Below are 23837 nucleotides of genomic sequence, written 5' to 3'. Positions count from 1 at the left end.
AAAAAACTGAGTAGGCCAAAGTTCTAAATATCAACTAACAAGCCTTATCCACTAACATTTTGTATTTCTTTAATTACAGTCTGACGAACTAGACGAGAAGCATGGAACTGATCAGGCCAACTTCACGGACTTCGTGCCAAACTCTCTAAACATACCGACGATTTCGAGAATACTCTCCGGCTCAAATGGAAGGAAAGAAGACATTCCAGATGTTCTTCTCAGAACAGTCACCGCGAAACCTCAGCACAATCCGGAAAAAACGTCAAAAAGTGATATTTACATTACAAAAGACGCTGGAGTTACTCTCAGTGATTCTAATAGGGACACATCGACGGAAGGTGTTTTAGCCGTTTTGGACCCTGAAATGAACAATTTAGATAGGCCACTTATTATAGACCAAAATGGAGAAACGAACACTCGGAGAAACCTACAATACGCGACAAACAAACAGCCAGACAGAAATGATAGTAGGCGAGATGAATACATGCCTGCGACAACGATCGGTTTTGAACTCAGCGATCCAGAAATGTCAACAGAGAGATATCACAATTTAGCGAACGTTAATTCTGATAAGAAAATCCTTAAACACGATCCCAAAAATAACGGCCCGGTCCAAAGACCAGGAGTCACTTGGCCATTCGCGTGGAACGTGCATATTTATTCCGCGACTGGCATGTTCACCCTTCTGGCAGTTTTCTCCATCTTCAAGATAATTCGTTACAATAAGTTCACTCACCTCTTCACGCAGTACTATTTTATAATTCTCCATTTAATCTTAGTGTTCGTTTGTCTCATGAGAATATTTTACATGTGCTACGATCCTTACAACATCAACAATTCGTTGCCAGTGTTTATCAGCGAGATACTTCTCCACGTTCCGGAGATATTCTTGAGCATAGCTTTCGCTTCTACAATACTGTTCCTTCTGACGAATAGTATTAATTTTAAAACCACCTGTTGTGCGTTTCTATTTCGTTCTAGAACGATCATAATAGGTGGTAGTTTGCACCTTCTATCCTGTGTAATGTTGCATATCCTTGAAAATAGTAATACAATTATTAGGACTTCGCAGGGAGTCGAAAAAAGGGTACTAGGTCTAACTTGTCAAATTATATTTATCATGGCATGCCTGACCCTCGGGCTGTGCTATCTCTACGTGTATAAAATGCTCAAAGCGGTGTTACAGAAGAAAAGCCATACTTATATTCACGGGTTCCAGAATTTGTACCAAGCTATCCATATAAATTTAGCTACGGCTTTGCTTTTTGTTCTAATGGCGACACTTCAAATTTATGGAATCTTTGGTATTAACCAGGTAAACATGACAAAATTCGACTGGTTACAATGGGGCTACCAATTCTCGCTGCGATTAATCGAGATCAGTGTTGTGGCTCTTATTTCATGGGTGATAAGCCTTAAAGTCGGTATCGTAGCGTCTTTACAACACGAGAAAACTGACGGGCAAAAGATATCCGGATTAGGTCTGTTCCCTTGCGCAGCGGGGTCCAGTAACGAACAGTTCGAATCGGACTATCCGGCTATTTGTAACACTAATACCAATCTTCACACTTACACCCTAAGAACGGGGAAGCCTATTTACGAGACCGCTGGTCATCATCCCAGTATACCGGAACAATGCTGTAGCGGGCCAGTCGAACACCAGAGGTTCCAACTAAACACGTTGGCCGGAACGTGCGACAACAACTCTGGAACCGAAAACTATTCCGGCCACAGCTCGATCGCGAACGCTGGCCACAGCAGTTCGACGGAATCTAGCAATGCCACATCCAGCCAAGGTGTGACCAACCATTTGATCAAACATCATCCCACCCACGCGTACAATGGCATCGAGTCAACCTCGGATGACCACTATTCCAACTGCGATCCCGCGATGCAGTCCTTACAAGGTGATGATCCATTAGACCACGAATACAACGTCATCCAATACGGCAGTAATAGCGACTTCATCAGGGACATCAAGAACCAGAACTACAATGGCGGTTCGAATCGAAGTTCGCACAACTTCAAACACATGTCGTACGACCGAGTGTCATCTAGAACGAATAGCAACCCTCGGAAAAAGCACAGGGCGAAAAATAAGAACGTCCAAAACTGCATGACGATGGGCTACGATCCATCTATGAGCCATCACTACCACCAGCCACACATGCCAGACGAGTACGGTAACTACAATGCCGAAAACTCGTCCTACCACGCCACTGGCATACAGACTCTGAACCCCAACAGAAGCTACGACGGTCCCTGCCAGCAGATAAGGGCATCGCAGCGTCGTAACTCGCCTTCCACTGCGATGGTGAATTCCAGTGGAAGCCAGAAGCGTGGGAAGGGAAACGGGTTCCCTGACAGGCCGAAGTCGACAGACTTGTACGGTTTCACAGAGGACCCTGACGAGAGGAACTATCCTTGCGCTTTAGGGACTCCGCAACCGGCGCCGAGGAACTGTAGTTACGAGGCGTCCTACTCCCAGCCCCAGGACGAAATCAGTCCGAACGAAACTGGGGGCAGTATGTTAGTAGCTCAGGACGGTTTCGTGAGATTTAGACCTTTAGAAGACGGTCCCTCGCAAACCTGATTCACCATTACCCTGCCGTCCGCGGCAGAAGACCTAAGCTTTTAAACAACGCCGAAGGGCCTTTGTGTGTGTGACTATGCTTTATAAGTGTTGCACGTCTCATTTTGTATATTGTAAATGTATAGCTAGGAATAAACGGTCACGTACCGGAACGGCCTCTTGTAAATAGCGTTCTTTTATTTTGTAATATAATTTATAAGTTTTATAGCGGTGATATATCCGTTGTACACAGGTGTCTAAACTGAATTGGGGAGTATAAAAGTATATCTATCCTTTTCACAGCGAACATTGTGAAAACGTAGCACTTAATAATACCCGCCAGTGTTTTTTACTTGTTTGTGTACAGCGAATTTATCACTAATATCTCTAATGAGAGATAACGCCATTCTTTTTTTATTAACATGATGTGTAAACCTACTGTTATTTAATGAATGTTGGTACATTAATAATGAACATTATTCTTGTGTATACAAAACTTAACAATACTAAATCAACAGTACTTAAATGTGCCATCATTTTTATACTGTTCATACAAAAAATTACATCTTCGTATTAATTATATACATAAGTTTTGTATATAACAGAAATGGTGAAATTATTAGCAACAAATATTATTTCTATCTGAATTAAAAATATCATAAAGTGTTGCCATTTTATCAATTCAACTTGTGTCTTAATGATTTCGTTTCAATTAAAATTTACTTTTCACCAATAGTTGCTTTTGTAAGAAGGTGTAAGTAAGTGTTATAAATTGTATTTATACATAGTGTATAATGGAATTGTTTGAGGCACAAGACGAATTATGATCATGTCATTTATAATTAAATGACAAATTAAATGTATGTGATATCGATATAATTTTGTTTATAAAAACTCTGTCCATAATTATTGTAAGAAATATATCAAAACGTATTAAAACCTATAGACCTGCCAATTAAATTAATATGGGACTGCATGATAAACGTCATATTTGTTTTAGACATTGGTGAGTTTATAGAATATTTAAAAACGTCGTTTAATGTCTGGTTAGCTGACTGTTCTACAGTTTCCATTGAATTTTATATCAATAGATTTAGATATGTTGTGTTTACAGTCACATTTACAACACGTTATTATGTAAATGTATTAATTTAAAAGTATTTAATAGTAACAGTTCATAAATAATGGGTACATATAAAATCATTAGGCACTGTCGCAAGTTTTATTTACCTATACTATTTATATTATTCATAATGACCATAAATGTTTCAATAGATTTCCCATCACTAGTCACGTATTTTGTTAAAAAAAAAAACATCCATTGCAGTTACGTCCTTCGAGTAAATACGATTAATTTTATCGATTTTATAAATTATAAAATCGATCGAATTAACGGGAATTATATTGGAAATCCACAGAATTTATCACATTATGTAACTGTCACAGATGTTAATTATACGACTTATAAATATATGGGCATAAGTGTCGGCGGTTGAAAGGTTGTTTGTTTTAAGCGACTTTGTAGTAGAGACAAATTTAAATATTAAAAGAACTGAGGGAAATAAGTGTTTTTATCTGGGTTTCAATAAGTAAATTCGTTTAAACAAGTAATAATTGGGTAAACTGCATCAGTAAAAGTGTTAGAAAACGAAATCCATTGCTTACTTTCGCAGTGTGAGCGTTGACTGGGTTGATTGACTCGTTGCCGGTAATGTGAGTCCGCACTAAGCAACGCTGTACGGAAAAGATGTGTGTGCGTTTTTTAAAACTTTCTTTTATGCCGTGTACACAAGAAAAAGTCTTGTGTTCCTGCTAAAGAAATTAATATCTTCAAGCCCTCGACAGTTGCGACAATCGCTGATTCCCAATATGTATGTCGATAATTCATATGGCCCGAAATGTCGCTTAAAACAAATGGACTTTTACTCTTCGATATTATAGGTACATTTAGAAAAAACATGTCGCATATAAGCGTTGGCACTACAAATAGATAGGTAATAAATAATTGTGTAAAAACTAGCAAGGGGAAAAAATCAAAAAGTATTTATATTATCGTAAAGTTGCGATTTTGTGGCGTAAATAATCAGTGCTCATATTATAATAAAATTCCTATGTAAATAAATAAATAAAATTATGGTAAGTATATCAAAATACCATCTAATAATGCCACTTAGGCTGCTCGCATATTATAACACGCACCTAACGCAATTTATTATTTTGTAGTCATTGAGTCATCTAGTACAAAGCTCACACAAAGACAACATCCTCAGCCAATTAATATATATCAGTGGGGGCTTCTATCACCCAAAAAAGGAATAGAACTTTGACATTCTTCTCAAATGCGAAAAAATAGAGGCTGATTAACAAAGCACAGCTTAAACCAGCAATTTCATAAGCATGCAATTTTGTACATGAAGAACGAAAATAAAGTGAGCACTAGGTTGGGATTTTCCAAAAATCCCATCCCCTAAGTAGGCTAATAATAATGTATTTGTACCTACTAGAGTATATTATCATCCTACTTGAACTAAATGTTTCTCTTGTGTGAAACAGGAGATAGCTTAGTCCCACCACGCAGCTCGAATGCGCGTTGGCGGACTTTTACTATTTAACAATTATGATCCCTTGGTAATAATAATCAAACCCATGGCTTAACTGCTTTCTGAAGGTAAAAGGGTCAGTCAATTTTCTATTTCCGGACTGGTCTTTGATCTGTTTACCTGTGTTAAATTACCTGAATCTTAACGTATTACGTATTACCATAGTAAGTAAATGATCCTTCGCGTTTAGTGTTAATGACGCAATGCATTTTCAATGATGAGTAGTTGCGGCGCGTGCTGTAATATGCGATCAGCATTATTATTTCATTTTTAATTGTAAGTTTTGTACATAACGGGTACGCGAAGTGCTCATTTGAAATTGTGACGTATGCGAGCGTTTCTTTTTTTTTTAAATTCTTTGTTGTAAATTATATCCTTATTATTTTTTTAATAATTTCAAGACTGTACCTACTTTATCATTTAACGAATGACAACTGACATTTACTATATATAAATAAATAAAAAAAGGTATTAAATATGTTTGTTGTTTTATTTTTATTATATAGGGAGTCAAGGTTTTTCATAAGGATAAAGATTAGTGTAGCGATGTTCCATCATACTTCCCTTTTTTTTTTTTATAAGTTACTGTGCATTTTTCCGGGATCAAAAAGATACTTCGGCCCATAAACTTTGACGACCTCCCTGGCGCAACAGTGAGCGCTGTGAATTTAAGTAGGAGGACCCGGGTTCGACTCCCCAGGGGCAATTTAGGAATTTATAATTTTTGAATTTTCTCTGGACTGGTCTGGTGAGAGGCTTTGGCCGTGGCTAGTTACTCTAGCGACAAATGCGTGCCGCTAAGCGATTTAGTCTTCCGGTGCGATGTCGCGTGAAACCGATTAGGCGTATGACTACCCTACTCCCTAACAGGTTACCCCGCTACCATCTCGGACTGCATCATCACTTACCACCAGTTGAGAATGCAGTCAAGAGCTAACTTTTAGTGGAATAAAGAAAAAAAACTACAGCTATGCTAAATAACACATGAATCCGTTTCTCTGTTGCTGCGTTATTGATGGACAAACAAACACTTTTGCATTTTTAATATTAGTATGGAAGGATTGATTGAAGACTTCAGCTTCTGTAAATTACAATAATTATTTACTAAGCTGTTACAACTTACAGAACTTGGAGGGGATATTTCTAGGCGGGTTCTGGATATTTTCTCCTCATAGAATGACATAGGTTTAGGCAGTGGGCGTACCAAGCTTCTGGTCAAGTGAGGTTTTTATAGGTCAGTTTTTCTGCGTCCGTTTTGTGAAGATTTTTTAGAGGGCCCTCTATAATCGATCTATAATCGATACTGAAGTTTGAAATTTTTTGTCTGTCTGTATCTTAATTGCCATACATTTTTTAAGAGTTCATACATTTTGCCTGCCCCTCCTGGGTACGGCCATGGTTTAGGCCGTAGTCCACCACGCTAGCCAAGTGCGGATTGGTGCACTTCACACACCTTTGAGAACAATACGGAATCCGGTTTCCTCATGATGTTAATCGCCGCAAGTGAAATTCTTAATTGTAATAATCAGATTACTTCTATAGTTTTCAAATGACAATGAGAGATGGTGAAAACAAAAAGAATTCCCGGTTAAATTTCCTCTTAGGACCGAAACACATAACGCAAACTGCTTTATTTTGCGGCGCCGCAACGCCAAAATCGGCAGTTGCGTTGCCGCGTTGCGGCGTCGCGAAACAGGGCATTATGGTAGGGTAACCATTTTCTCGTGATTTTTGAGTGTGGATAGACGTCTCTCTGCGATGGATCGTAATAAACTTATTGCTTATTTGTTATTAAGAAGACATTATTCTATCTTAAAAATACGGCAAAGAAGATACTGGATACATCCATTAAGTAAGGGTATGAATCCAAATGGCGAGTTCTTTTCTAAAAAATACGAAGCATTAAAGATAGACGAAAAAAAATTTGTTGCCTACTTTAGAATGAGTATATCATCATTTGAAGAGCTATTAAGCGAGTTATCAAAATATATACAGAAGAAAAAAAATAAAGGAAGGAAACCAGTTACTGCTTTGGAAATGCTGGGCTTAACTTTAAGGTAAAACAAATAGGTTTCTTATTTTTTTTTTATTGATGTTTATGGCACTCGGAATCAAATGTTTAGTTTTATTTGTACCCCTGGCTTTATACACCTGTGGTACTAGCGGGGTGTCGATAAAAATTTTGCATCACTAGTGTTCATGGTTTGGGGGTACCTAGTGGTACAAAGCCAGGTTCAAATGAAACAAGACAGAATCAAATTAAGCTTTTTGCATTATACAATTTTCTTACTTTAAGAATACTTTAATAGGCCTTAAAAAATGTAATGATCAATTTAAGAAAAATCAAACTCCTCATCTTGTGAAACATAGGAAGTAGCTGACGTTTCGTCCAGTAAAAATGGTGAATTTATTGGACGTTGTTGGTTTGATGATGAGGTAGTCCTCTGTTCAGTAATCGAACTTCCAGGAGTAGAAGTGTGGTAGCCACTCTGAACCGTATTATCGTATCTCATAGTTGAATATCCTTGATTATAACCCTGATGCTGATATTCTTGATTATAGCCGTGATGGGTATTTTGATGAATTGAAGGTTGAAGAATGTCCGTTAATATTTGAAGCACCCGACTTTGAAATATCAATGTTTGATTCTCATTTAACGATTGTAGAGATGGTAAAATCCCCTTGAAAAAATGCAAATGTCTATTCTCCGGTGTTTTTAATATTGCCAATAAATCTTCTTCAATATCATCCTTATCATCTGCCTTTCGTTTTCGTGGTTGACTTTTATAACGAGGCAATGCCGTTATTTCATTCTCAATATCTCCTTCCGCTACACATAAACTGGAATCAGTTGTATTTTGTGAAACCTTTTTCAAAAACTGTAATTGTTTATTCAAGTGATATTCTTTAATTTTTGCAGCTCCAGCTCCTGATCGATTGGCATCTTTTAGTTTTTTTTGATATTTAGCAAAATTATCTTTTATGGCCTTCCACTTCTTGACTAAATCATTACCTGCAACAAATAACTTCACAAGTGAAAAATAGTAATAAAGACTAAAATTCCCTAGATTCCATTTATACTACATATAAAATTTGATATAACTTTCATAAGTACTTTCGGTCCATCCAATTTCATATAAATGGCTGGCCGCCGAAAAAGAACAATTTTCTGCTTTTTCTTGACTTAGGCAAGTTAAAAACTGATTGACTTTGCCTAGAACAACCATAATGTAAAATATTTCTTGAGTACTTCTTTGAAAAACTACCTGTCTATCTTTGAAAATCTATTCCTTTAGCAACACTATTACCTGCGCAGTTTGAGTTTGATTATACCTACATTTGTATTATTTTATTATTTGCCTACTAATTATTATTTCATTTTAGATTTCTAGCAACCGGCAGTGACTTTAAAACCATGCATACGAATTACTTCCGAGGAGCAAGTACAATAGCAAAAATTGTAAGGACAGTTTGTCGCGCCATATGGAAACATCTATCAAGTCAAAATATACCTCCTATAACAAAACAGGTTCTAGAAGATGTCGCTATTGAGTTTGACAAGAAAGCAAATTTTCCTAACTGCATAGGAGCTCTTGATGGTAAACATGTCCGTATTACATGTCCTGCGCACAGTGGATCACTGTTTTACAATTATAAGGGCTATAATTCAATAGTTTTATTAGCTCTTGTAGATTCTAGATATAGATTCATTTTTGTCGATAAAGGAGCGTATGGCAAGGAAAGTGACTCCACCGTTTTCCAGAACTCTAAACTTTATGATTTGATTATGACACGCAAATTACCTATTCCTGTACCAAAGCCTTTACCAGGTTCTCAAAATGAAACTCCATTTGTTTTTGTAGGAGATGAAGCATTCTCAATTTCGAATAACGTCATGCGCCCTTACTCAGGGAAACATTTGTCGGTACAACAAAGAGTTTACAATTATCGACTGAGTCGTGCCCGAAGATATGTCGAGTGCGCTTTTGGCATCCTAGCCAATAAATGGCGCATATTTCATCGATCTATGAATGTGCAATACGAATTTGCGACAGACATTATCAAGGCGTGTTGTGTAATGCACAACTTTGTTTTGAATCGAGATGGAGTACAAGCGACCGATGACATTATCTTTGATGATTCTGATCTGCAAATGTTGCATTTGCCCACAGCAAATGAAAATAATTTAAGCCCACATCTAATACGGAATGATTTTTGTAATTACTTTTCCAGTGATGTTGGCGCCCTAAGTTGGCAATTAAACAAAATATGAATGTTCGTATACCTACTCAGTTCAAAATACAAATAATACCTTAATACATTTGATTCAAACTATTTAACATGTTGTGAACTGCGAATAAACAATTTAAATGGCAATTTGGTTTTATTTATAGTATTTGTTTACCTTTTTGAATAAGAGCGCGAGAAAAAATATAATTTTAACTTAGAGAAAATCTTTTGCATAGGGCATTAAAATAAATGGTGTATTTCATATGATTAAAAAAAAAAAGATACATGCTACTTACATTAAACTACAATTTTTACAATTTAAACCGCGGATCAGATTTTTACGTTTTTACTACAGTAAAAATTGTAGTTTTATTGTGAATAGTGATCGCGTAAACCTAAGACAATACTATGTTACTACTTACCCAGTTTTGATTTTTCGGTTGAGTTTTTTTCCTTGTAATCAACATAAACGATCTCACAAATGCTTTTCCATGCTTCTTGTTTTATAAATTTGTCTTTATAGGTTTCGTCACTAGTATCCCACAAACAACGGTGTTCCTGAACCGAAGATATAAACAGATCGACGTCAACGTCAGACATTTTAATTTTAAAACTGCTTCTCGGTTGAAACGTGTTGTTTGCAAGAGTGTTAGAAACAAACTGCATCCTTGTCAACAAGTATGACGTCATAACGCTGGAATTCGCGTCGTGCGTTATGTGTTTCGGCCCTTAGACAGGGCGCGTTTGGAACCCTCCTAGCTTTAGTTCTATGTTTAGAAATGTAGTTATCGCCACCATCTCAGTGCTACGTACATATTTTTATATAATGTACGAACTTTTTAATATTAATTCTTTTTTAAATACATATATTTAAGTCTGACTTTTGACTTTCCAAGGGTTATGTGGTAAAAATATGAAACAAAGCGAATGTTTTATATCAGTGATGTATATACAAAAGACAACAAATAATATATCAATCAAGAATTTAATTCCAAATGAATATAATATTATGTGTAACAAAATATTTAAGCATTCGAAATTATATCAATAAATAAACAGTAGTTAATAATAATTATTTTAACAATGTTTACAATTCAAAATACATTTTACAGAATATTGTAAATCATGTAATAAATTAAAACAAAGTTATAGTCAAGTAAAACACTTCATATTAATAATTATTTTCAATATCGTTATTTAAATTCTAATATATTTTACAAAATATGTACATTATTATTTTAGCAGCCTTTATTACATTTAGTTATTGTAACCAGTACAATATTTCTAAAATATTTACAAATATGTCTAATAATAATATTATTTTCATCAACAAACGAGTGTATACTTACCTACCAAGTCTTAAAACCGTCAATACAATAAATTGATGTAGAATATACACTACTAATGTAAGCATCAGTAAATTCAAATTTTCTACCGGGTCAAGCAGGGCTAGCATGCGCACCGCGAGAAAATTATCTCGACTCGTCATTGTCTGTCTTCGAACTATTAATTATGGGCTTCGTATGAAGGCGATGGAGAGAGCTATGCTCTGAGTATCTCTACGTGATCAAATCTAAATACCACATAGTTTGGAGAACCGATGGACGTAGATGTCCCAAGTTTTGGTACTAACTCTAAAGACCTATGTCCAGCCGTGGACAGTCTATCGATGCTTTCAAATATCTCTATAGAAATAAAACGGTAATTTTCTCGCTAAAAAAATTCTCTGACTAAAGCCCCGCATCTGTACATACAGATATACACTAAACAATATACCCGTCATGTCAATGCGTTTAGAATATTGACATAATATGCCTTACTAAAGTAAGATCACGTTACGTACGTACGTTATTTTCAGGTTATCTCTTATTTTTTCTCAATTAAATGATGTATTTGGTACATTAATTTTATATGTCTTTTTTTTTTCAGAAAATCTATGGTCTCTCGTTCCCTAAAGTAAACGAAATGACAGTACAAAAATAGCTTTAACTTTCATTTCGTTTACTTGAGTGAGAGAATCAGAGACGGAATAGTATAATGTAAAATTATCAGCACCGGAAATGGGGATGTAGGGGTATATATAATATAGTATATAACTAGAGATTTTAATTAAGATAAAAAAATGAAAATGCGGCTAAGAAAAAAAAAATTAGAGGTGCATGCTGGGATTCGAACTCGGCGCCCCGATAGTGAAGTCAAGCTCCTACCCACTGCGCTATCGCAGCTTCAATCGCTACTTAAATCATTTAAATTATCAACACTGGATTGTTTATTGTTTTTCTTCGCCGAGAACTGTTCGCCAAGCATTTTCATTATCTGCCCATGTGTTCTGCCGGTTTTTAGGGCTCCGTAGTTCTCCTTCACGTACAGTGCGAAGTCGTTGGGGCCTCCTTTCCTGGCCGGCGTCGATACAACGACGCCATCTTTGTTTTTCTTATTCAAAATGATCTCGAATGTTCCCCTGCAGTAGCCGCAACACTTCTTCGTTATATCTATCGATTTCGAGTGACGTTTTATGCTGAAACAAATAACAAGTATTAAATTAAGAGTGTTTCTGTTTAGCAATAAAGCTTTTCCACCACGCCAAAAAATATGGTTAGAACTTCGGCCTACTTAGCTTCACTTACTTATTCTTATTAAAAACCAAAACATAATGCATAAACAACATATAAACTAAACTTGGGTGTAATGGCGGCCTTATCACAGAGTGATCAGCTGGTGGTAAGTGATCATGCAGTCTAAGATGATAGCGGGCTAACCTGTTAGGGAGTATGGTAGTCATAAACCTAATCGGTTTCTAGGCGACATCGCACCGGTACACTAAATCAGAATGAAGTAGGGTGGTAACTAGCCACGGCCAAAGCCTCGCAGACCAGACAAAATACAGAAATTATAATTTCCAAATTTTCCCCTGCCGGGAACCGAACCCGGGACCTCCTACTTAAATTCACACAACGGTGAGGTCGTCTAGGAGGTTGTTAATGCGATCGACTTGATTATTGGCATAGACTTTGTTGAAAGGACGGAGAGTTCCATACAAACTTTCATCCCAGAGAAACAAACGGTTTCCACGGGATTTCGCAACCATAATAAACGCGAACGCGGGCGAGTATGAGAATACTAGAACACCGGAGTAAAATGGAACTCATTCGCATTGGCTTAAAGCTTAAATTTGCCCACAATTCTTTAGCTCGGATTTTCAAACAAGTTCAGAAGTACAGGATTTGCGACTCTAAAACAAGAGTGAGTTCATTTTAGTTTGACGATACAGAGTTTGATATACCAAAACGACTAAGTTTATATACCATATTTTGTATACAGTTTATATAAAATATGGTAATTTTTTTAAATAAACTGATGTAAAATAAAAATCAGAAGTACAGGATTTGCGACTCTAAACCACGCGAGAGTCAGTCCATTTTGCTTTGACGATACATAGTTTGATATACGAAAACGACTCTTCGATTGCGGAACAAATCTGGTATTTTTTTTCAAACAACTTATGTAAAATGAAAACCAGAAGTGCAGGATTTGCGATTCTAAAACAAGCGAGAGTGAGTCCATTTTGCTTTGACGAAAATGACTCTTCGAGTGCGAACGAGCAAATCCGGTAATTTTATGGGGACAATAGTCATACCTGTAACCACACTTGGTGCACTTGTAGCAATACTTGAAGTGTATCTCCATGTCGTGGCATCGGGATATCTCCCCCAGCTCTGGGTACTTGTGCAGTGCACTCGTGGCCCTGAAAATTTACGAGGTGTAAAATCACTTTTAAATCGGCTACGAAACTAGCCAGATTTTTGAAGGCCCGTAAACCAAAACGCCTTAATAAGGTATGAAAAAGGATGAGTCGGAGACCTCCTAATGAAGGGGGATCTTGGGAGTCCACTCCGGAGAGAAGCTTCTGTCTCCGTCCGACTGGCGCAGTGGGCAGTGACCCTGCTCTCTGAGTCCTAGGCCGTGGGTTCGATTCCCACAACTGGAAAATGTTTGAGTGATGAACATGTATGTTTTTCAGTGTTTGGGAGTTTATCTGTATATTATAAGTATTTATGTGTATTATATTCATAGAAATATCCACCAGCTATGTTAGTACCCATAACACAAGCTACGCTTACTTTGGGGCTACTTGGCTGTGTGGCGTGCACTTGGTTTCTTACCAGGGTATGCATACAGCAGGGAAATTCCATAAAATGGGAAAAATCCTCCTCTTATACGGGCTATATTTAAATATTAGGGTATGCAGTGCTTTTGTGCATGTATGAAGTGAACGCGACTGGCTGTGTGTGTATTGTCGTAGTATATTTATAATTTTTTTTGTAAAACGCAGCTAAAACTTTCTGGAGGTTTTTGCGTTTTTTTTTTTAATTTAAGCAATTAAAACATCGCTTGCTTTAAACGGTGAAGGGGAACATGGTGAGGAAACCTGAATTTCCGAGAGTTCTCCATAATGTTCCCACGGCCTAAACCCTGCTCATTCTGTGAGGAGACCAATGCTCTGAAGTGGGCCGGCAACCGGATGATGGTGATATAAATTGGGTATACCATTTCTTCCAAACAGGGCCGTGACCAGCTCTGAGCTCGCCATCGATGAGCCACGTGGCTGCATGGCACATCTCGTGTATGAGCGTATCCCGCAACCTTTGAGCCGCATCCACCACTTTTGTAGACAGCTTTATACTAGACGTCCGGATACGATCACCTCTCGCTGTCTTTATAAGGCGATTTGTCGTTGTACTGTGGAAACGTTATTTTTTTTTTTATTAATGTTTATAGCCGAGCGCTTGACTGCAATCACACCTGATGGTAAGTGATGATACTGCCTAAGGTTGAGCGCGCTTTTTTATTTTTTATACCACTACAAGTTAGCCCTTGACTGCTATCTCACCTGGTGGCATGTGATGATGCAGTATAAGATGGTAGCGGGCTAACCTGTTAGGGAGTATGGTAGTCATACCCCTTATCGGTCTGTACGTGACATCGCACCGTAACAATAAATCAGTGTCTGGGTGTTTATCTGTTTATTACAAATATTTGAATGAATGAATATACTTTTATTGCACACCACAAAAAGTACATAGAACAAAAAGAAAAGTAAAAAAAACAACGGATATAATTTGGCGGCCTTATCGCTACATAGCGATAGCGAAGCGATAAAAAACAGTTACAGAAAAAAGTTAGGTGAAAAGTTAGGTCATATTTATGTATATTCATCCGTCATCTCAGTACCCATAACACAAGCTACGCTTACTTTGGGGCTAGATGGCGATGTGTGTACTGTCGTAGTATATTTATTTATTTATTTCATATATAGTATTGAAAGGTCAATAACTAGCAAGTGGGTAACCTGATGTGTTAAGTTATCACCGCCGCCCTTAAACATCTGCAGCACCAGAGGACCAAACGATGACTTTGCTAAACTTTTGAGGAGTTTGTTTATACGCCCCTTATAACGTAGGTTAGTTTTAAAAATTATATAACACTAGCGTACCCAGCCCGCTTCGCCGGTCTAGATTTTGCTTTATTTTATTTAAACAATAAACAAACATCATTAAATTTTTTATTTAAGTCTCATAATATATTAAATCATTTATTTCTCTCCGTATTCATTCTCTTCTATTCTCTTCTCGAGCGGGTGAAGATCATTATCTACACCCATGTACACCCAACAATAGAATATCATCATGGTAAAAAAAAAGCTGTATTTGACAGTTTGACAGTTCAAAAATAGGAGTGCTCCGATCGTCACCAAACTTTACAGGTTTACTCGCTAGGTCAATCCGGAAATTCCCTGAAAGTTTCATTGAATTTGGTCCAGCCGTTTCGGAGACTATACGGAACATACCCACACTCTTTCTATTTTATATATATAGATTAAGAAGAGTAATCAACTTGACTAAACATTTTGGTATTGGCTGGGATTTGACGACATGCTTTAATATTATGGTATTAAATCTAGCTATAACTTTGGGAACCGAATTGTATTTGTAATTTATTGCGTTATCATAACATCGTAATAATATAATTATTATTAGTTTTAAAATAATGTTAATGTACAATAAAATAAATAATAAATATACTACGACAGATTATGGCGATGTGTGTATGCATCGCCATCTAGCCCCAAAGTAAGCATAGCTTGTGTTATGGGTACTAAGATAGCTGATGGATATCTATATAAATTAATAATACACGTAAATACTTATAAAATACTGATAAACACCCAGACACTGAAAAACATTCATCACACAAACATTTTCTAGTAGTGGGAATCGAACCCACGGCCTTGGACTCAGAAGGCAGGGTCGCTGCCTACTGCGCCAGTCGGCCGTCAATGTTCAAGCAAAATTTAATAAATAATTTTAAGTAGATAACGAAGAGATTATTCACCCCGCAGTACTCCTGAATTTTGCATCCCATATGATCACCATATCAGAATCCATGGCGTCATTGAATACAACTTTATTAAACTCCACATAAAGACGCCTTGAGAGCTTTTCTTTGAGCGTTTTGTAGTCGTCATGGTATTGCAGAGCTTCGGGGTGACACCGCCAGGATGGCACATTGTCTGAAATAAAATCATCATCATCATCATCATCATCGTCATCATCATCATCGTCATCATCATCATCATATTCCACAATGTAATTAAACTTGATTCGACGGTAAAGGAAAACATCGTGGGGATAACTGCATGCCTGAGAGTTCTCCATAATATTCCCAGCGATTTTCCACCAAACCGCACTGGGCCAGCGCGGTGGAGACACTAAACCCTTTTTTATTGTCTTGTTTTATTTTTTACTAGCGGACCCCAGCGCCATCTGTCGGGCTAATTTGTGAATCTAAACCATCCAGGGTGCCACCCAAACGCATACCAAAAAATTCATTCAAATCGGTCCAGCCGTTTAGGAGGAGTTCAGTGACATACACACGCACACAAGAAATATATATATAAAGATGACACAACAAATTAATTAATTGTGACTAATTAGCTCATAACCCTAGAATTAATTATTGTCAAGTGATGTGTTGCTGTAAAGTTTTGAAGTTATACTTCTTTTGGCGCGTTAGGGAAAAATTATGAGAGGTATTTTTTACGATGCGCGCGCACACCGTCACAAAAACCGACACCCTGAAGTTAGCTATAAGGTTTGACAGTTGGCTAATTCCAGTGATTTAATTGATTAAATTGTGCAAAAATCTCAAATTTTATTGTTGAGTAAAACTTGGTTGTCCTATAATGAGTGTATTAGTATTCCAAATTTAATTATGTTTATATGTCCACTTCTTTAACTATGTACACCAACCTATATCGGTGATTATGTAGAAATAATTTTTGTGATATTCAAATAAACTTTATTTAACTACTATCAACTTTCAATGTAATACCCTTTTTCTATTGCTGGTGTTGGTTTTTCTACAACCGTAGAAAAGCGAGAGTTAAATTTTTGAAAAGATTTTTATCTTGTAAGTATAACTTCTAACGCGTGTACGTAAATACGCACACTTTTTTATTTATGTAAAACATTTAGCATTTAGATAATAATATATATTTATTTGAGGAATCAAGGCATATTTTTTTTTTTTGTTAGTAAATAAACACATTACTTCTATATTTAATTAGTAATCGATGCAAATCACTGCCGCTCAAATCAATTTGTCCAACAAAAAGCCGCTAAATTGTACCCTCTTGTTTCTCCATACGTACTTTTTATTTTGTGGACAGTAAAAGTGTGTTCATTAATTCACTAAGACGTTTAAATAATTATTTATACATACCAGCCAAAGAAGCAATAAAACTTAGCCTTTTGACATGATCATCAGAATTCTGTGTAACATGTACACTTTGAACTTTCTTTGTCAAATTATCAACATCATTCTGCATAGCCCGCACTAATTCGGTTACGGTCATGTCTTTACGTTTCTTTATTGTCGTTTTTACTTCTCTGTTGAAGTTCATTGGTTTCTGCTTAGGTAGTTTTGGAGTGCTTGTTATTTTTACATTGTTATTGGGTTTTATTGATTGCTTAGGCAGTTCTGGTGTGTTCGTGGTTTTTGCATCTCTATTCAATTTCGGTTGTTGCTTAGGTAAATCTGGTGTACTGGGAACCTTTTCTGTGTACAGTTTCTTTTTAGATTTCCTTTCGATGTTGCTTATGTCACCTATAAATTAGAACTAAACTGTGGTGCGGGATGACTTAGTACAGACACTTAAACTGAAGTGCCAATCTAGCAGGACCAATGGACCTTTGTCTCCCAAGGTGCTAGAGTTGCGATCCACAACTGGAAAAGCAGAGTCAAGCAACCCCCAGGTGGAGAGAAAACAAAGTACTTCGCAGGGAATAAGACTGGAAATCGTCCCACAAATGATCTTCTATTATCCACTAAACTAAACAAATGCAGTCCCACTCATGGGACATGAGTCATGACATGGACATGGTCTAATTATGAGTGTCTTAGTGATACGTTTCAACGGACAGTTTCAGTCCAATCAACTGAAAAATGTTTGTGTGATAATCATGAATTTTTTTCAATGTTTATATGTATATTATAAGTATTTATGTATATTATTCATTAAAAAATTCATCAATTATCGTAGTATCCACACAGACTACGTTTACTTTGGGGCTAGATGGCGATGTGTGTGTTGTAGTATATTTACTTATTTAACTAAACCGGGTTAAACTAAGGAACTGCCTGGTTGATAACAGGGCACTGCCAATTAAACAAACAACTTTTTATTCTAGATTTAACAAATAAAGACCTTTCTGCAGTGCATGCATGGAGGCAGATGAAACACCAGCACACGTAATGCTCTGATGCAAGTTGCAACAGAGTAGCAGAATAATTTGCAGTATTCCTTGGCTCTTCAGCTTCACTACCTGAAACACTTAGCGACCCGGGCGTCCAGCTAGCCTTATGGAGTGAGCTTGGCTGGTTGGAGTGATCGGGGAGCCATACCAGCGGCTCTACGTACAAAAGATGATTTTAACCAGTCATGTACAGAGACAGGACCAAAAAGAAGAAAAAGTAGATACCAATAACCGCAAAAAAGAAATGAAATGAAACGGTTAACAAACCTTTTCTATTTTTCAAGTCAGACCCAGTCAAGTATAACTCTTTATTTTGCTTCAAAAGATGTCTTATATTCTCCTTGTCACTTTCATCGTCATCAAAGTGTAACTTTTTGGAAATTCCATTAATATTGTCATGTTTATGTCGTATAGATTTAAACAACGATGGTATAGATTTCCACGTCTCGCCGTACAGTTCACTTAACAGTTTGTGATGTGATTGTTGTATCTTTGATGTAGAGCAGTGTTCCAGGGATTCGTTGAGTACATCTTTTGGAGTGGTGGGTACAGGTTTTGTTCTTGGTGTAGCAAATAATATGTTTTGCCCTGGTGACCAACCACCTATGCTGGGTCTGCTGTTTTCATTATTAATAGGTGACGCTACATCATTTATTGAGATCACAGATACCTGAAACGAAGAATTTAAAATTTAGATCTTGACTGTTAGCTGCTAATATATACTGTTAGCTGCTAATAATAACTTTTGTTTATATGTAAAAAATGTATTTGGATATTGTGCCTATATTGTTTATACATATAACCAGAGGTTCTCGGCATTAAAGTCATCCTTAAAAGATGGACATATGCTGTCCCAGGCTTTCTTTAGAAATTTTAAAGGGGAACAATTTTTTCATACGTCATTTTATCAAAACTCTAACGCAGGCCGCAGCGCACGTAGCGTAAACTCTCAAAAGGAAAAAAAAACCCCCTATTGAAACATTCTTCATTGGTGCTATGCTCCTATTAGTCTCAGCGTGATGATATAATTATACTCTATAGCCTTCTTCGATAGATGGGCTATCCAACACTAAAAGAATTTTTCAAATCAGTCAGCAGTATAGTTGCAGTATGGATAAATAACCTAGATGCCGACTGCAGCGCCATCCGTCGAGCTGATTTGTGAGCCTAAACCATCCAGGGTGCCACCAAAATGCATACAAAAAATGCATTCAAATCGGTCCAGTCGTTTAGGAGGTGTTCAGTGACATACACACATAAGGTGGAATTATATTCATAAAGATAAGAAGTAAATAATGTTAATTAAAATATCAATATTATGTGATACAAGCTTATATATGGTGAGCTATAAAATAAAATAAAAATATGATGATTTCATTCTTACTAATATTATAACAGCAAAAGTGTTTTAGTTTGTTTGTTTGTTTGACCTTCCTTCACAGCCAAAGTAAGTAACCAATCAACTTGATTTTTGGCATAGAGTTAGTTGAAAGGAAGGAGAATAACATAAGCCATTCCCATTATATCCGATTCCCACTGGATTTTTAAAAAACTCTAATAAACGTGGACAAAGTACTCAAGCTAGTAATAAAACGTATTTTACTCACATTGCCAGATTTACTTGGTTCGTCATTTGTTACTATGTCATCTTCGTTGGTTGTGTTTAATGAGTCATTGATGACAATAGGTGAGAAAATTTTCGATGGAACCTGTAAAATTAAATCAGTGTGCTAAGTAATACAGTGATAATTCTACCAAAGTGTCTGATTAAGATCACAAAATAAGTGCCCCTTACTGATTAAACTCACTTCATTATTATAAAAGTAGAGAGAGATTAAGGGAGAATAGGGTGTAATAGCATTTGCACTGAGTTGTCTCAGTTGTCCTTAACAGATCAGAGAAATGGTTATATTATGGAGAATGGCTTCACTTCTCCTGCTTAATAATAATGAGCTGTTGAAATCTGGTATCAAAAGCAAAGTCAAAAATATCATTATTCAAGTACTCCTGCTTAATAATAATGAGCTGCTGAAATCTGGTATCAAAGGCAAAGTCAAATTCAAAAATATCTTTATTCAAGTAGGCCTATAGGTGGCACTTTTGATGTGTACATGAGAATTACACGGTAGTGAGATGATGGTGATCACCACATTCGTAAACTTGAAACTAAAGCTACGCGGGTTCCAAACGCCTCCTGGTCTAAGAAGAAGCCCAGAACAAACTTAGCCCGGTGTTTTTTTAGTTATCACCACGTCATGTTGTCATTTAAAATTATTAGAAGAGCAACCTGGTTAGAGCAATAATTCACACCCAAGCTTTTTCATCAATTACATAGTCCTTTATACTATAATAGGACTTTTCTATAAGCTTACGTTTAATACAAACTTTGAATTTTTAAGAGACATCTCCAAGATGTCAATTGGTAGTTTATTGTAGAATTGTATGCAATTTCCTTTAAACGAATTATGAATTTTACATAACATAGTATATTACACGGTAAGTTTATTCTTACTAATGTTTAAATTATTGCAGTAACATTTTTACTTAAATTTAAAAATGGTTTTAATGAAGTTTGTATGTATGTGAATGTTTTTATCTTTGGGTATCTCAGGATTTAAAGTGCTACAAGGAAAGTATTCACATACCCTAGATTATTTACATATATATAAGATTGAAATGGTGATAGCACAGTGGGTAGGACCTCAAAATCACTTTCGGGGCCAGAGTTGGAATCCCAGCACACAACACTAACTTTTCTAAGTCACGTGTGTTTTAAGCAATTAAAATATCACTTGCTTCAACAGTAATAGGTTGATAGGATGAAGATTGCAATAAGGAGCATTAGAATGTAGTAAATGCTAGTTTGCGGAAAATCAGTGGAAAGTAACCCAGGAAAAAAAGACTAGACCAACGAGGTAGTTATAAAATAAGTGAACGATTTTATTAATAAATGAATTTCTTAATGACAAGGTTGCTTGAAAGCATCCAGCTCGGCTTTCATATCTTACAAGATAGTAAAATGAATTTTAAAATGTAATTTGTTTATGTTGGAAAAGAGCAACTGCTGAGTTTCCTGCCGGCTTCTTCTCGGTAGAATCTGCCTTTCGAACTGGTGGTAGAGTCACTACACACAGACAGACTTGACTTTTAAAAGTGCTTATATTAGGCCTACTTGAAATAAATGAATTTTGAAATTTTTTATATAATATAATATGCTTACGGTGTTTTGGAAATCAGAGACCAATTTGTCGAAAGATTCGTCGATTATCATAATATCAGAACTACGATTTAGTTCCTTCGTTTCTTGGTCTACTTTGACCCTGTTTTTCTTTAGAGATAGCTTCAAAAGCCCTGAAATGTAAGTAACAATTGTGGTATTGAGGTAAATTTAATGTTCTAGGAATAAAATTGGTTTAAATCTGCTCTTATACATACGGTTTTGTGGTTTTCTTTGTCCTTGTTTGATGTCCATTGCTAATAATTTTAGAATGTATAATTATTAAAATACGATTTTTACGTATTAATTTTACATTCTCACTGTACGCGAATTTTTGAAACTTATCAGCCGTTACGCTTGTATTGTAAGTACCCGAACAGATGACATTTGACAATGATCTGTTGACGTTTGTTTTTTTGTTTTCTCTATTCTTTTCCATAGGGAAAAGGCAAAGGTATATCACCGTACAGCCATATCTTCTTCTTCTTCTTTTGATTTATGGCTTTTCGTAGTGCCAAAACAGCACAATGTCAGCCATATCTTTAAATTGTTAGTATGGAGGGTAGAGGTAAGGAGAGTCATCTCATATGGGAGAAAAGTTGAAAAAGTGTCCTGACACTGCGCTAAATAACAGTTCAAAAATCCTCCACAATGGCGCTGGTGGATGCACAGGGTATGGTATGAATGTAGCAATCGTAGATGAATTGAAGTATGCCGAGTTAAAAAATTTAATGTCATTATCGACTAAAGTAGTTAATTATTGAGAATTTCAACAACTTACGTTGTACAAAATATTGTGGTACATTTATAACCTTACTTCCTTGTTTATTTTTCAAGCCTACTCTAACAATATTTATATTTATTGGGCGCTTCTTTTAAGAGTTACCTTGATGCAAATGTGGCGCCATCCTAATTTAATACATTTTGACGACACTTTTTCATATACACAGATGACTCTCCTTACCTCTACCCTCCATAGAAAAAACATATAGAGCTACAATAATTTCACAGATATCACATTATTAATCTCTCTTAAAATTAAAAAAAATATATTGGACTATACCTATTGGTCAAGTTTTATTATTTGATAATATTATCGATATCCACGAATGACTTTAGTCGGACCCAGGCTGAAAAGTCCTGAAAGTGATTTCAGAGTCGGAAAAACACTCGGAAAACATAAAAAAATCGAGCGTTTGGATTAGTAGTTGTTAAATAGCTGACTCTGTCGAAGACAGCTTCCAAATAATAGACAGCTATTTCGAAAGACACCTCAATTTTATTAACTATAGAAATGAATTCTAGAGAATAAAAATCAAACTTAATCTGCGAAAAGCAGGAGAATATGTATGGTGTATTTTATAATTTCTTCAATAGAGCATACAGCTTTCCTCACGATGTTTCCCTGCACCGTTAACTTCAAAAAGTTAATATTTTTAATTTATCAATTAATATTTATTCCTTATTCTTTTTGATTTTTACCTAATCGATTTTTTATAATATGAAACATTATTTCATTAAAACTCCATAATGAATTTAAAACTCTAATAGGAAATAATAGATTCAATGGATCAACATTTATTTTTATCTCACTTTTTTTTTCGTATTATTTCATAAATTTTTAGGATTATTCCCAGAGTTACGTGCAGGGCATCGAACTCGTACTGAAAGGCCGAAGTGTTAACAACTAGGCTAGAGTTCAGATTTTTTAGAAATCCCATTCACTGTTCCTAATCAATTTCTTATTTTACTGTAAACTAATTTGGCCGCAGAGAGTATTCATTGTTGTGAAAAAGGCAATAATAATTGATTGAGATTGCCAGATCGCAAAAAGATTATTTTTATTGTGATTCAAATAAATCGCAACGCTAGTTCATTGTGTGGAATCCTTAAATAAACTATTTGTATAAAAAACGCCGTCTGTTAATGAGTACCTACATAGTGCTTAATTTGAGTTTTTTTAACATTATGTTATAAAAAGAAAATAATGAGGCAAATTCAAGACTGCGGCTAAAAAAATAATCGCGAATTGAATGTAGTCGTTTAAACTTTAAAGGTTTTCGCACACCTTATCGACTCGTCACCTCTGGGTCAGAAAAGTACGTATAGCTCACTTTCCGTAATATTGGTGTCAGAGCCTCTGAAACTTTACGGAAAGTGAGCTTTATATAGTGAGACCTAAAGTAAGTTGTAATAAAAGTGTAAAATTATAAAAAGACGAAGGTTTTTTAAAATTTTAAATTAACGTATTATTAATAGTTTTTTTTCCTATTTCAAATGATATATTTTTATTCTTTTTTTTGTGATTTATTACTAAATATGTGCCTACGTGTAGGTATTCAAATAACTAGAAATATAATTATTTCTGAGCGTAACATGTTTTTTTGATTATCGGAGAACAA

The 23837-nt window shown here is 35.9% G+C and overlaps 3 protein-coding genes across 3 annotated transcripts in view; 2 read left to right on the top strand and 1 right to left on the bottom strand.

Annotated features, from left to right (window-relative positions):
• The window catches only part of LOC120634490, a 59093-nt gene extending 53462 nt beyond the window's left edge, over positions 1 to 5631 (top strand). The window contains exon 6 of the mRNA XM_039905134.1: positions 80 to 5631. Within this exon, the coding sequence (XP_039761068.1) occupies positions 80 to 2593 (2514 nt within the window). The 3' untranslated portion in view covers positions 2594 to 5631. The remainder of the gene's footprint in view (positions 1 to 79) is intronic.
• A 1192-nt stretch (positions 5632 to 6823) lies between these two features.
• Positions 6824 to 11385, top strand: LOC120634645. The gene is made up of 5 exons (XM_039905376.1): positions 6824 to 7229; positions 8557 to 8771; positions 9036 to 9389; positions 9926 to 10080; positions 11332 to 11385. Exons 1-5 carry the CDS (start codon positions 6931 to 6933, stop codon positions 11383 to 11385), a joined length of 1077 nt encoding a protein of 358 aa, XP_039761310.1. The 5' UTR covers positions 6824 to 6930.
• LOC120634572 lies at positions 10605 to 21797 on the bottom strand. The gene is made up of 9 exons (XM_039905273.1): positions 21654 to 21797; positions 21439 to 21569; positions 19826 to 19927; positions 18486 to 18888; positions 17185 to 17568; positions 15796 to 15973; positions 13951 to 14142; positions 13040 to 13147; positions 10605 to 11920 (listed from the first exon to the last, which is right to left on the bottom strand). The coding sequence occupies exons 1-9, from the start codon at positions 21688 to 21690 to the stop codon at positions 11629 to 11631; spliced, it is 1827 nt and encodes a 608-aa protein (XP_039761207.1). The 5' UTR covers positions 21691 to 21797; the 3' UTR covers positions 10605 to 11628.
• Between the last annotated feature and the right edge of the window lie 2040 nt (positions 21798 to 23837).

This window comes from Pararge aegeria, chromosome 24, assembly GCF_905163445.1.
Source record: "Pararge aegeria chromosome 24, ilParAegt1.1, whole genome shotgun sequence".
Lineage (NCBI taxonomy): Eukaryota > Metazoa > Arthropoda > Insecta > Lepidoptera > Nymphalidae > Pararge > Pararge aegeria.
Note: the sequence above shows the minus strand (reverse complement) of the source record. Positions and strands in the feature narration are given on the sequence as shown.

Bases quoted from the DNA above. Each gene is read 5' to 3' on its own strand.
- LOC120634572 (XM_039905273.1), bottom strand. From the start codon at position 21,690: ATGGACATCAAACAAGGACAAAGAAAACCACAAAACC. The intron at 15,974-17,184 runs GTATGTATAAAT...ATTTTATTTCAG, and splicing joins TTTTATTGCTTCTTTGGCTG to ACAATGTGCCATCCTGGCGG. The intron at 13,148-13,950 runs GTATACCCAATT...GTAAATTTTCAG, and splicing joins GGCCCTGTTTGGAAGAAATG to GGCCACGAGTGCACTGCACA.
- LOC120634645 (XM_039905376.1), top strand. From the start codon at position 6,931: ATGGATCGTAATAAACTTATTGCTTATTTGTTATTAAGAAGACATTAT. The intron at 7,230-8,556 runs GTAAAACAAATA...ATTTCATTTTAG, and splicing joins ATGCTGGGCTTAACTTTAAG to ATTTCTAGCAACCGGCAGTG. The intron at 8,772-9,035 runs GTAAACATGTCC...TTGTTTTTGTAG, and splicing joins CTGCATAGGAGCTCTTGATG to GAGATGAAGCATTCTCAATT.